At 33.4% G+C, this 14969-nt stretch overlaps 3 protein-coding genes across 4 annotated transcripts in view; all 3 read right to left on the bottom strand.

The window, feature by feature from the left end:
• Positions 1 to 4801, bottom strand: part of cald1b (caldesmon 1b) — a 48117-nt gene extending 43316 nt beyond the window's left edge. For both annotated transcript variants that reach the window (XM_073831505.1, XM_073831506.1), the window contains exon 1: positions 4720 to 4801. The gene's annotated coding sequence lies outside the window, so the exon portion shown is untranslated. The remainder of the gene's footprint in view (positions 1 to 4719) is intronic.
• A 5684-nt stretch (positions 4802 to 10485) lies between these two features.
• Positions 10486 to 14613, bottom strand: bpgm (2,3-bisphosphoglycerate mutase). The gene is made up of 3 exons (XM_073832068.1): positions 14538 to 14613; positions 12935 to 13557; positions 10486 to 11659 (listed from the first exon to the last, which is right to left on the bottom strand). Exons 2-3 carry the CDS (start codon positions 13533 to 13535, stop codon positions 11481 to 11483), a joined length of 780 nt encoding a protein of 259 aa, XP_073688169.1. The 5' UTR covers positions 13536 to 13557; positions 14538 to 14613; the 3' UTR covers positions 10486 to 11480.
• The window catches only part of LOC141301395 (troponin I, slow skeletal muscle-like), a 2798-nt gene continuing 2373 nt past the window's right edge, over positions 14545 to 14969 (bottom strand). The window contains exon 7 of the mRNA XM_073831630.1: positions 14545 to 14577. Within this exon, the coding sequence (XP_073687731.1) occupies positions 14545 to 14577 (33 nt within the window). The remainder of the gene's footprint in view (positions 14578 to 14969) is intronic.

The following is a 14969-nucleotide window of genomic DNA, read 5'->3' as shown; positions in this document are numbered from 1 at the left end:
AAGTAGGTAAAATAAACTTTGAATCACTGCATTACTATACATTCTTTTAAAATACTGTTAGCATTTTAACTACATTTTAAACTCTCAACAGCATTTAAACAGAAAGCATTTGCAGACTTCTGTCTATTTAATACATTCCAGCAGACCCCCTCAGCAGCATGAGTAAAATAAAACTGCCCTGGATTAAACTTGATCAGTACTTCCTACATATGACCACAAATAATAATTTCCAACATGCCATATTAAAAGAGCATGAACATTTAAATGCGCCATTACACAGTCGACCAGCTGTGACGGAGAATGGTAAGCAGTAATATTCATACCATCACTTTATTTAGCAAAACAACCCAAGAAGGTAAGAATGATCCTAGTTTCAGCTATGTCAAACATTTTCCAAGTAAAAAAGAGTTTACGAATTGATGCCGAAAGTGCGAAGGAGGTGGACTACAGGAACCTAAACTGCGGTTAAACACATTCCGAATCTCCTGGGCAACAAGACATTGATCATGGCCAGACAGATGCACATGTATCAGGAAGGAGATGGTCTCATGCCTAGTTGTTCCTACCATGTAAGGAAAAGGCCCGACTTGGCACGCGCGCTTCAGCGCAGGAGCTTTTCCACAGTTAGACGTCTGGATAACATATGATAAACAGTATGTTGCGATGGAACAAGTTCAAGGACTAAACCTCAAAACGGAATTTGGGATTTCGGCCTCACAGCTGCAAACTTCTCTACATTTTTGACGGACCTACCCAAAGAAAGTTGAGTTTCGTCTTACTGTGACCTCACGCCTTAGGAATGCTACATGTGCCAGTTGTCCATCATCTTCGCTTAAGTGCTACTTTAGCTCCAATATATATAATTCCATCCCAAAAAATGTTTGCTGCATAATTCAAGGCAGCACTATGGAAACTTTGTCTTCCAATTACCTGGATTTCAGCATCTGGCAGCAATAAAGTGTGTATTAAATGAGCTGTCTATAAGGGATTGTGTCTTATATATTTAACTAAACGAACGGTGCTAAAGATCCAAATCCAGCTTCTATCAAGCCCAACTGAAATAACTATAGATTACTTTGAGTACATAGTCTGGTTCATATCCAGGGTTAAGCCAATAGGAGGCTCTGACAGAAAATTTAATGAGTGATTGTGATTTTTAAATGCGCTTATATTAGTTTTGAATATTCAAACTGGAATTTCTGCCAACCAAAGCACCAGTTTGAATATCAGTGTGTTTTTTTCGTGTTGTTGGATGATTCCTTTGAGCAAAATCAATCTACCTGATTCTTGACGGGCCCTTGCTGACCTAGCATCCCTCCCTCTTTGATTTCCCCCCTGAGTCTGGGCACTAAGGGCTAGCAGCATTCCCAAGCTCAATCCTATCCCATTCCGGAAGCACAGGGCAGTACTCCTAACATCCTGCTCGCAGCAGCCTGTGCCAAGGCCCTGTTATCACCGTGTGCTGAATTACATCCAGATTCTGTTCAGCTGCACAAAACACACACACACACACACACACACACACACACACACACACACACACACACACACACACACACACACACACACATGTTGGGTTTACATGTTTTATGGGGACATTCCATAGGCGTAATGGTTTTTATACTGTACAAACCGTACTTTCTATGGCCCTACACCTACCCTACACCTAAACCTAGCCCTCACAGGAGATTGTGCACACTTTTACTTAATCAAAAAAACTTATTGTGCATGATTTATAAGCCTGTTTCCTCATGGGGACCTAAGAAATGTCCCCACAAGGTCAAAATCTACTGGTATTACTATCCTTGTGGGGACATTTGGTCCCCACAACGTGATGAATACCAGGTACACACACACACACACACACACACACACACACACACTACTCGCAGTGTGTGTGCAATCCACACACTGCTTCATCTGTTACCAGATCTGCACTCTGGGATAAAATACTAAGAAATGCTCACAAAAAAGGCTGATGTTACGTGATGGTTAATGCTTTTGCAGTGATTTTTTTTATTTATTTTTTATTTTTTTATTTTAAATTTAATAATAATACTACTAATAATAACAATAATAATATGTTTTTTTAAATAAATAGTTTGGCTAAAATGTATAATAATAATTAAAAAGTAATATTTTTAAATAAAATAAATTAAGTAATATTAACAAAATTATTTTTATTTATTTTTTGGAGAAATACTATTTGACTAATTTGATTGTTGTATAAATATTTTGAATAAAAATTTGAAATGGATTGTAATTTGAGTCCATATCCGTTTTATTCCAATTTATTTATGTTAATATTTATTTAAGTGAGGAGACTGAAGACACTAAAGCGAAGTTTATACTTTTTGACTAAAAATGTTATTATTATTTATCATTATAAATATTGTTTTGTTGAAGACTATTTTTGGCCACCATAATTATTAGTTTTTTATTTTATTTTCCTTTGATAAAAAAAATTCTAAATTAGGTTTTTATCAATGATAACTGTTATTAGTATTAGTAGTTGTACTATTATTAATATTATTAAAATTATTACATTAAAATAAAAACAATTAAGTATAAATGATATTTAAATAACTGTTATATATATATATATATATATATATATATATATATATATATATATATATTGCCCACTATTGTTAGCATTTATATTATTATGAATTTTTAAATTTTTTAGATAAAAATATTTTTTAATAAATAATATAATAATAAATACTTTTGTTTGATGAAAAACCTTTAGTAATAAAATATTTACATTTTATATTATTTTATTAAAGAAGTTTTAATAATAATAATGGCCAAAAATAAATGTCTGCAACAACAAAATATTAAAATAATAATAATATTTTTAGCCAAAAAGTTTTTTTCTTTCAAAAAACAAAGAACAGAAAAGAAAGAAAAGATGTGATTAATAATAAGAACAATGCTAGCAATAATGGTCAAAAATACGTTTCTTCACAATAAATCTTTCTAAATATTTATATTTGTAATAAATGTTAATATTGATATAACTTGTAATTTTTTTGTATTACTACAATATTTTTTTTTCATCCAAGAAAAATATTATTAAAAAATAATAATAACGGGAAAAAATAAATATCTGCAACAACAAAATATTAAAATAATAATTGATAATAATAATTTTTAGCCTAAAAGTTTTTTTTCTTAAAATTTTTTTTTAAATTAAACATGTAATTAATAATAATAACAATGCTAACAAAAATGGCCAAAATACATTTCAATAATATATATATGTGACCCTGGACCACAAAACCAGTCTTAAGTCGCTGGGGTATGTTTGTAGCAATAGCCAAATATACATAGTATGGGTCAAAATTATTGATTTTTCTTTTATGCCAAAAATCATTAGGAAATTAAGTAAAGATCATGTTCCATGAAGATTTTTTGTAAAATTCCTACTGTAAATATATCAAAATGTAATTTTTGATTTGTAATATGCATTGTTAAGAACCTAATTTGGACCACTTTAAAGGTGATTTTCTCAGTATTTTGATATTTTTGCACCCTCAGATTTCTAATTTTCAAATAGATGTATCTCGGCCAAATAGTGTCCTATCCTAACAAACCATACATCAATAGAAAGCTTATTTATTGAGCTTTCATATGATGTATACATCTCAGTTTTGTAAAATTTTACCTTATGACTGGTTTTGTGGTCCAGGGTCACATATATATATATATATATAATATTATGAAGACAATATTTAGAATTATTTATTTGGAAGAAATGTGTTTTGGCCATTATTGTTAACATTGTTATTATTCTTTTAGATTATAATTTTCTTATATTTACAAAAAAAAAACAAAAAAATAAAAAAAAAACTTTTTGGCCAAAAATATAATATTTGTTTTGTTTAACACATTTATTTTTGGCCATTATTATTAATACTTTTTAAAATAAAATAAAATATTTTCCTTTGATAAAAAAAACAGTTTTTAGTTACTAACTGTATTACTATTAGTAGTAGTAGTACTATGATTATTTTATTTATTATATTTTGTATGTTAGCTTTTAAAATTTTTTTAAGTATAAAAGGTTACTCATTGGCAGGTTTAACTGTGACAACTTACCCCATACAGCGTGACAACAGGCCCCGCTATTGATCAGTATATGGATAGTGTCTATTTTCCTGGGAATTTTGAGTGGAAATGTTCCAGCTGTATTTGAAGACTGTTTAATGTTTATGCCTATACCGTAACCAACTAATGAAAATATCCATTGTACGGATTACGGAGCTCCAGTCTTCCTCTCTATTCATCGAGCACAAACTATTTAGTGATGCAGGTGTAGCCTACTGCTGACCGTTACATCATGCGCACCGAAACTCATTACAAAGATTCAAAGACTGGATGAGCTCATTCTTAAAATGCCTAGTACTTAGTGAATTTATGAGAAACCCTCCAATTAATTTGGACGGTAATTTAAAAGCAAATGTCTACAGATGTTCTTGACGAGGAAACAAGTGGCAGGTGAAAGCAGCGTTTTTCAACATGCAATTCATCTGTCCACCACAAGAGTATTGCGCTGTCAACAAATATAATTTACAGCAAATTACGTTGCCATTAGCAGCATGTCTATATACGATGAATTTGTGAAAAGATTGAACTTTTAAATAAAAGCATGTCTATTTCATTTAAGAAAGATTTTCAAAGGTTAAAATAAAGCACTACGCTTTTAACCCTTACCTGTAACGGACTGGAGTGGGTTTCAACGCTCTGTCCAATTTAGTTCTGAAGTGTGATCGTGCTGCTGAAAGGGCACTGCAAGAAATTACACGAGTCGTGCCTCCACATTTTATAAAATGAGCAGCGGTTCAGACTCCGCCTCTGCTGAGCTCCATCACTTCAAAGCACTTGGCAGCAGTCCTCCTGCGCTTTCCTCCATCCATAAGTAATAGATCAATGTCATATTACGCTCCTATCTGATATATGTCGCCTCCAACACAATTTAAACACTAAGTTAAAATAAATCTTGCATTAAACCAACAACCAAAAACAACAACAAAAATAAAATAAAATTAATCTCCACAACTGGTTCCTAGAACCTCTTTACACTGATTTGAGTTTTTTGTTGTGCTGTGTTTTGGGTCAGTGTTAATTTGTTTGTTTTGGGTCAGTGTAATGAGTTTTTTTAATTTGTTTTGTCGTGTTGTGTTATGCGGTCAGTGTTAATTAGCTTTCTTTTGTTTGTTTGTTTTGGGTCAGTGTAATTGTTTTGTTTGTTTTGTTTTGTTTTGTCGTGTTGTGGGTCAGTGTTTGTTTTCTTTTGTTTGTTTGTTGTCTGTTTTTTTGTTTTGGGTCAGTGTAATTGTTTGTTTTGTTGTGTTGTGGGTCAGTGTTTGTTTTCTTTTGTTTGTTTGTTTGTTGTCTGCTTTTTTGTTTTGGGTCAGTTTAATTGTTTTGTTTGTTTTGTTTTGTCGTGTTGTGTGTCAGTGTTTGTTTTCTTTTGTTTGTTTGTTTGTTGTCTGCTTTTTTGTTTTGGGTCAGTCTAATTGTTTTGTTTGTTTTGTTTTGTCGTGTTGTGGGTCAGTGTTTGTTTTCTTTTGTTTGTTTGTTGTCTGCTTTTTTGTTTTGGGTCAGTTTAATTGTTTTGTTTGTTTTGTTTTGTCGTGTTGTGGGTCAGTGTTTGTTTTCTTTTGTTTGTTTGTTGTCTGCTTTTTTGTTTTGGGTCAGTTTAATTGTTTTGTTTGTTTTGTTTTGTCGTGTTGTGGGTCAGTGTTTGTTTTCTTTTGTTTGTTTGTTGTCTGCTTTTTTGTTTTGGGTCAGTGTAATTGTTTTGTTTGTTTTGTTTTATTGTGTTGTGGGTCAGTGTTTGTTTTGTTTGTTTTGTTGTGTTTATTGTGTTTTGGGTCAGTGTTAATTTGCTTTATTTTGATGGTTTGTTTTAGGTCAGTGTAATTGTTTTCTTTAGTTTTATTTATTTTGCTTGTTTTGTTTTGCTTCAGTGTAACTGTTTTTTTTCTGTAACAGTAATTTTTCTCATAAGGGATGGTGCAGCTATTTGTAAATTTTATGGGTCTAGCCTCTGCTCTCTTTTCGTCCAGCTACTTTTAACTGTATAGAACAGCTTGTTTTGCTGCTCGATATTCCAAACTGGTGTGTCTTACAATATTATTTAAATGTATTATCTTAATTATGAACACACTGGTTTGTAGTGCAAACAAGTTTACTGCACGTTGTTATTCTTCTTGCTATTTCCCTATAGCAGCTATATCACCCATTGGCTTACTTCCACGTTGGACAGGAATCCATGCAATTGAGCATTTTGAAAGAAAAGTTTTAAATCTACGTATGTTTGCATTGTGCTTAGTACATTGATACACTGTAGATGCCCATGAAATTTTGATTCCTTTAGAATTTCCTCAGTTCACCTTATTTGTTCTGTTTAGTGGGTGCGACCATTTGTAAATTGAATAGGTCTGGCTTTGAGTGTGATTTGCTTCCAGCTAGCTGTACAGAACAGCTTGTTTTGCTGCTTGATATTGCAAACTGGTGTTTCTTACCATATTATTTTAATGTATTATCTTAATTATGAACACACTGGTTTGTTGCGCAAACAGTTCTACTATTTACTGCATATTTACTGGTATTAGGGGCCAAGCACCACTGGCATTCTTATTATTCTGCTTCTTCTTTTGCTCTAGAGTCTATGGCAGCCCATAGAACTGCTTCCGGGAAGTTATGAAATTTGGCACACAGATAGAGAAAAGTCTCAACCTTAACCATAGCAAGTTGGCTCAGATCATCTTCAGACCATACTGGCAAAAAGTTATGAAATAAATCTTCGCAACGGTTTGGCATATTAAGACCAAACTTGGTGTGTGTTATAACAACTATGCCGGCGCAGCGCCACCTAGTGTTCAGGAGATATAAAAAAAAAATGTATTTTTTTGGCTATTAACTTCTAAATAGCTTGGCTAAAAATCACTTAGATTTTGTGTAGCATGCTGAGTTGAACCATACCCAATTTTTCAATGTCAGCCATTTTTGGCGTCGGCCATTTTGGATTTTGTCATAAAATGCTATATTTTATAATAACTTTTTTTTTATTATTTGGCTTCTTGTAATCAAAGTGATTATATTCTTTGGGTCATGCCAAGAACATAGATACCAATTTTGCCATAGTCAGCTGAATTTCCTGTCCGCCATTTTCATCCATGTTGAAAACCTACTTTTTCGAACTCCTCCTAGACCGTTGGTCCAATTTTCACAAAATTTGGCTCAGATTATCTTTAGACCATGCTGACAAAAAGGTATGGATTTCATGTTGATAAAAGAAATGGTTTTTGTTTAACACATCAATGAATTTGCTAGAATCAAGCCAAACTGCGTCTGAGTCTGTATCTCTGCAAAGCTTTGTCATATTGAAACCAAACTTTGTGTGTGCCATCGTCACCTCACACTGACCACACCACATCGATTTGATAACAGGGCCACCTAAAAAATGCTTATAACTTTTAATTGTATTAGCCTTTTGCGAACTGGTCTTAAAATATTTCCCTACAGCGACTAATGAACATTTTCTACTTTTAACTTTCAAAAAACCTACTTTTTTGAACTCGTCTTAGGCGGTTTGTCTGATTTTCACCAAAATTGGCTCAGATCATCTTCAGATCATGCTGGCAAAAAGTTATGGAATTCAAGTTGATTAGTCAAACCGTTTTTGAATAACGCATAAACACATTTGACGAAGAGCATGCAAAAATTGATGTGAGGTTGTATCTCTGCAACAATTTGGCGTATTGAGACCAAACTTGGTGTATGTTATAACAACCATGACCTGAGGCAAATTGTGCAGTTTTGGCACACCACCACCTAGTGGTAAGGAGATATGAAAAATGGCTACTTTTGCTTATACTTCTGAATGGTTTGGCCAAAAATCACAAAACTGGTCTATTTAGATTCAATGTAGCATGTGGAGTCAAACCATACCAAATTTTATCATGTCAGCCATTTTGGGCAGGAAGTCTGACATTCATAGAAAATGGCTTACTTCTGTGTTTAAGATAAGGTGGATAAAATTACATTTAAATGTATAAGAACTTATATTTGAAAAATCTCCTTCAAAAAGTCTGAGAAACATTTTTTTAATTGCAATGAAGGTTACATAAGTTAAAGTTAACAATAACTGTAGTAACTTTGACATTTTGGTTTGAAATATGGCATTTAATAGATATGCTTTGTTTAAATGTGCTTGCATGGTTATTGTGTACATCATACTAGAGTTTGTCGTGGTTGAGCAGTATGAACATCAATTAGTTTACAGCCACATCAGGAAAATAATAGATGTTCCATGAACATCTAATGTCCCTGAACTAGCATTGGCAACCCATGTTAATGTCCTAACCACAACTATTTTAAAACCGGTGTCAGAATGGCAGTGAAGATGAGGCTACATTGTGTCTAGGCCTTTCTGGTCTATAGCCAAACAGAACAGTTCTCAAATTGGATTCTTGGCAGAGTTTCTACAGCCAGATTCCCATGATGTTTTTCTACTGTTTCGAGACCATGTTTTAAAGTTAGGCCTGTCAAATCGGTGTTTCAGAACACAGTCCATGACAAATGTTTTCCTATGAAGAGTTAATATCAGGTGTAATCAGAAACGGCAGAAGCAGCCTGTCCGGTCACGTCTTCACAGCATCAGCAAATAAACTCAATGAAAATCACATTATTTTTTAATAAGCTTTGAGGGAGATGGATGTGGCACATTTTCCCATGAGCATATAGCATGTTGAAATGTATATTCCTCTAAGAGGACATTAAAAACCATGAAGACACATTTTAGTGCCTCTTTTGATACATTCCAGCTCAACAAGACAAATGTGAGCTATTAGATGTACAGTCTGCCAAGTGCTACATCTTATTGAATAACCAAAATCAGTTTCCTTATGTCATTAGTGCTTTCTACAAAAACAAACTTACCATCCACCGCTATTATATTAAGATCCACATCTGTTCCACTGGAGAAATGTCTTCACAGAAAACACTGTAGCACCTCCTCCTGGTTAATAGGTGTTTTATACTTTTCGACACACATCGTTTAATAGACATGTAATACACTTTTACATCTGTAACCTTTATTTTTATATATTATTCCTTCAGGAAAATGCTTCAGAGATGTGCTAAACCCAGCAGACCAGTGCTTCTGGGAGGTGAAAAAGAAAGTGAAACCACATCAGGTGAGCTATAATGTGCCATAGTCAAGTAATAAACAGGGGTAGAACATATTTAGACATGTAACAGTGAAAGCCACTATGGCCATTGTAACAAAAACAACACACATAACATTTCTCTACCAATAGAGTACAGTGTTGAGCAACATTGAGTACACTAAAACAAAGAGAGGTATTACAGTACACAGACAATCAAAACCACAACTAAGTTTTAACTCACCAGAAAGACTGGTTTTTCTTTGCATTGGGGTTGGTAAACGTTGGTGAGAAAACAATGAGTTACAAAAGAGCTAGCGTGGGTTGTGTTTGGCAGTACATGATTAAACTCAATATAGCTTAGTCTTAACATAATATTACCTCTGTTAATAAATACATTAGATAAAAACAAAATGTCCCTTTATAAATAATTGTTTTAAAAATACTTTCTAAAGGCTGCTATTTAACACAAAATATTTTAAATAATCATTTAGACATCCAATAAAGACTCTAATTTAAAATTTAAATATAATATTATTATAAAATTTAATAAGATCTGTGCCTTGGAAAGTCCAGACCGTGGAGTGAATAATATGCTTGTTGTTAGTATTATTTACAGTTGAAGTCAAAAGTTTACATGCACCTTGCAGAATCTGCAAAATCTTTTACCAAAATAAAAGGGATTGTACAAAATGCATGTTATTTTTTTTTTTAGTACTGACCTGAATATATATTCACATAAAAGAAGTTTACATATAGTCCACAAGAGAAAATAATAGTTTAATTTATAAAAATGACCCTGTTCAAAAGTTTACATATACTTGATTCTTAATACTGTGTTGTAAAGATCAGGGTAAATTTCACTTATTTTGTCTTCTGGGAAACATGTAAGTATCTTCTGTAGCTTCTGAAGGGCAGTACTAAGTGAAAAATATGATATTTAGTCAAAATAAGAAAAACGTACACATCTTCATTCTGTTCAAAAGTTTTCACCCCCAGCTCTTAATGCATCGTTTTTCAGTAGGCGTTTGAACCTTCTGTAATAGTTGCATATGAGTCTCTCAGTTGTCCTCAGTGTGAAAAGATGGATCTCAAAAGCATACAGTCATTGTTGGAAAGGGTTCAAATACACAAAAATGCTGAAAAACCAAAGAATTTGTGGGACCTGAAGGATTTTTCTGAAGAACAGTGGGCAGTTTAACTGTTCAGGACAAACAAGGGACTCATGAAGAACTAAACAAACTAAAAAAAAAAAAAAAAAAAAACAGCTGTGGATCATTTAACACAGCATCAAGTTTATGTAAAAGTCTTTTATGTGAAATATCTTGTTCAGGTCAGTATTAAATAAAAAATAGCATGCATTTTGTATGATCTCTCTTATTTTGGTAAAATAATTTCAATTCACTGCAGATTCTGCAAGGTGTATGTAAACCTTTGACTTTAACTGTATATTTTTATTTATTTTTTAGAATGATTCAATTTGTTGGATTCATCTATACACACTACTGTTCAGAAGTTTAAGGTCAGTGATATTTGTATTTATTTTTATTTTCTGACAAAAATGATTTTTTTTCCCAGCAAGCCTGCATTAAATTGACAGTAAAAACTTGAAACAAATGCCGTTCTTTTTAAAGTTTCTATTCATCAAAGAATAAAAAGCAGTACAACTGTTTTCAACATTGATAATAATAAATGTGACTTTTCACAATATAACTGTTTTTACTGTATTTTTGATCAAATAAATGCAGGTTTGGTGAGTTTAATTGACTTTTTTACTGACCTCAAACTCTTAAATGTACAGTATATAGTTTTTAAATACAGAAACGGTTAAAAGCATGTGTTGACCTTTAATATCAAATTCTATCAGAACTGATTGATCCTATATTTTACCCAAAGGAAGGCACCACTGGTTTTCCGTGGCCTAAAATCCATTGGTTGGAAAAATTAGCAAGCTAACAAAAAACTAACATAAAATTATTAAATAATCATTTTAAATAATGTTATATCATTGTCTATGTCATTATTTGGTCTACAAACCTTTTTCTATGACAAAATATATGTGCCAAGTCTGCATTTTGGATCAGTAACCAGTTGAGTTCAAAATATTGACTTATATAACTCTTCATGATTCCTAAAATACCACTACAACCAAAAACCAGTCTACCTCAGACACACCCTACAGTATGTGCCCAAACTGTCTCTACCAGGTGCTTCGTGACATACTGAATGACTAATAATAATCTGTCTGTTTGAACAGTTCCTATCAGAAAGATACTGACATTTTCCCCAAGAAAACCCTTATTTGTTTTGTGCATTAACCTTCCCTTGATCCTCCACCTTTTTGATAGCTGCCTGAATTTTGGCTTGGTCGCCCAGAAGCTGACGGGGCTTGACCGGTCGAAGATCTTCATCCAGCTCCAGCAATACTGGTACTCCTGTGGGCAGCGTTACATTCACAATGTCTGTTTCTGATATGTCTGTTGAGAAAGACAGCAAAATTGTGTAATCAGAAAATGGAACGCATTACTGTGACGCAAAGCTGAATTTTCAGCATCATTACTCCCGTATTTAATCACATGATCCTTCAGAAATCATTCTAATATGCTGATTTGCTGCTCAAGAAATAGTTCTTAAGCTATGCTTAATATTTTTGTGGAAACACGATACATTTTTTAGGATTCTTTAAGGAACCTTAAGCATTAAACTTAAAATAGTAAACCTTTGTAACATTATACATGTATTTACTGTCACTTTTGACCCTTCCAAGTGCTTGATCCAAGTAATTTGAACTCAGTGGCCTTTAGAAGAATTATATAACTTACAATAGCAGTCAAAAGTTTTTGAACAGTATGATTTTTAATTAAATGTTTTTAAAGTCTCTTCTGCTTACCAAGCCTGCATTTATTTGCTCCAAAGTACAGGCAAAAACTGTAAAATTTTGAGATTTTTTTAAGCTGAATTTCTAGCATCATTACTCCAGTCACATGACGCTTCAGAAATCATTTTAATATTCTGATTTGCAGCCTAAAACATTTAATTATTATTATTATTATGTTAAAAACATACAATTTTTTCAGTTTCTTTGATGAATAAAAAAGTTCAGAAGAAGATTCAAAAGACATTGACAGCATTTATCTGAAATAGAAATCTTTTGTAATATTATAAATGTCTTTATCATCACTTTTGATCAATTTAAAGCATCCTTGTTTAAAAAAGATTCATTTTATTTATTATACTGACTCAAGCTTTTGAATGGTATAGTGTATAATGTTACAAAAGCTTTTTATTTCAGATAAATGCTAAATCTTTGGATCTTTCTGTTTATCAACGAATCCTGAATGATTTATGAAGGATCATGTGACACTGAAGACTGGAGTAATGATGCTTAAAATTTAGCTTTGATCACAGGAATAAATTCGAAAATATTTCAAAATTTTACAGTTTTTGCTGTACTTTGGATCAAATAAATGCAGGCTTGGTGAGGCAGGCTTCTTTAAAAAACATAAAAAATCTTACTGTTCAAATACTTTTGACTGGTAGTGTAGTTTTAAAGGATTTGAAAAGATATTTTAAAGAATGTTTAAACACTGAAAGTCAGTGGGGTTCAAGACAACACCGAAGCACATTGACTTTCATTGTATGGACCAAAAAAAAAAAAAAACTAAACAGAAGAAAAACTGGCAACAAACGACATGAAGGTGAAATGACGACAGAATTTTCACTAAAAATTAAAAACAATAAATATATTTCACCTTCCAAATGTTTAAGCAAAGCCCTGCAGCTGTTGCCATGTGCAGAGATGAGGACCGTTTGCCCACTTTTGATCACCGGTACAATGACATCATTCCAGTAAGGCAGAAGTCTGTCTAAGACTTCCTTTAGACTTTCTGCTTTGGGCAGTTCCTCTTTCGGAACGTCACACGTACTGTATCTGCGGTCATTAAAAATTTCAGCGTAATAAGGATGTGACTCGTCTATGGGGGGCGGCGTGATGTTATAGCTACGCCTCCACAGTTTAACCTGTTCCTCGCCATGGTTCAAAGCCATTTCGGCTCGATTGAGGCCTATCAGGGCACCGTAATGCCGCTCATTTATCCTCCAGGATTTGGTGACTGGGACCCACTCTTGTCCCATGGCCTCCAGAACTAACCAGGCCGTCTGGATGGAACGGCTCAGTATAGAGGTAAAAACATGGTCGAATTGGTACCCCTGCTCTTTTAGGAGCCTGCCGCATTCCTGGGCTTCCACCACTCCGTTCTCACTCAGCTTCTGATCAACCCAGCTGCAGAAGCGGTTCTCCTTGTTCCAGGAACCTTCCCCATGTCGGAGAAGGAAGAGTTTGTACTTGGACATCCAGAAGATGCGGTATGAACGCCTGGAAGAGATGCATATGCAGAGCTACAGTATATGTGACCCTGGACCACAAAACCTGTCTTAAGTAGCACAGGTATATTTGTAGCAATAGCCAACAATACATTGCATGGGTGAAAATTATTGATTTTTCTTTTATGCCAAAACTCATTAGGATATTAAGTAAAGATTATGTTCCATGAAGACATTTTGTAAATTTCCAAACATAAGTATATCAAAACTTAATTTTTGATTAGTAATATGCATTGCTAAGAACTTCATTTGGACAACTTTAAAGGCGATATTCTCAGTATTTTGATTTTTTTTTCTTTTTTTTTCTTTTTTGCACACTTAGATTCCTGATTTACAAATAGTTGTATCTCCGCCAAATATTGTCCTATCCTAACAAACCATACATTAATAGAAAGCATTATTTATTCAGCTTTCAGATGCAAACATCTGATCAATTTAAAAAAAATGACCCTTATGACTGCTTTTGTGGTCCAGTGTCACATATAGCAAATACTTCAACTGCTTCATTGTTATATAATCACAAATTGTGAACTTTTTTATTGCCTACCTCGCTTATCTTTACAATTCAACTATATATAAGGATATTATAAACATCATGTGTATAACCAAACTGTAAATTAGAACTGAAAGGTTAAGGGTCATGAACTAAATGTCAACGCTAATTTAACAAATGGTCTGACCAGCTCTGACTAATCTTTTCAAACGCTAAAATAGGAAAAAAATATCGCATTCACAGGCTTAAATGTGTATCTAAATATTGACGTGAAACTAAAATGAAAAGAAGCGACGTGTCAAACTGCTGTATTACTGTATGACAACTCTTCTGTACTGTATATAACGTTAGCCTGTTAGCATGTCATAATGAAATCGTACCGTGTTCGCGCAAAACTCTGTATCGATTAATCTTAAATCTAAGTGAAGATGAAATTAGATATCCCCATTGAAAATGACTATGAATTGCTACGTGCTCACCTTCAGGTTAGAAACCGCCCAGCTCAGAGTAGCTGCAGCTCTGCAACAGGAACTGTCAGTTCAACATCAACAAACGCGAAACGATTTGCTTGAGTGACACTTCTCTCAGCCAATCAACTGCGTGTTCTCCACAAGTAGGCGTGTTTAAGCGTACAGTGGCGAATTGGAGCCGCCGTTATTTTGAGGTTGATAACGTCAGCTCTATTTCTTTTTAGGTTAATGAGAGGAGTAATTTTATATACTGAATTGCAAACGCTTTCATCTAATTTATCAGGTAAGACAAGTATTTATCATACGTGACACTGGACCACAAAACCAGTTATAAGGGTCCATTTTTTGAGATTTATACATCATCATCATTATAACAGTATAAATTGAGATTTATACATCATCTGAAAGCTGAATTAATAATCTCTGTACTGATGTTGTTAG

Source organism: Garra rufa, chromosome 25, assembly GCF_049309525.1.
Source record: "Garra rufa chromosome 25, GarRuf1.0, whole genome shotgun sequence".
NCBI lineage: Eukaryota > Metazoa > Chordata > Actinopteri > Cypriniformes > Cyprinidae > Garra > Garra rufa.
The sequence above is the reverse complement of the archived record's forward strand: the minus strand, read 5'-3'. Positions and strand labels throughout refer to the sequence as shown.

Coding starts and splice junctions, on each gene's coding strand:
- bpgm (XM_073832068.1), bottom strand. CDS start 13,535: ATGTCCAAGTACAAACTCTTCCTTCTCCGACATGGGGAAGGTTCCTGG. Junction 11,660..12,934: donor TTTGCTTAAACATTTGGAAG/GTGAAATATATT, acceptor CTTTCTCAACAG/ACATATCAGAAACAGACATT.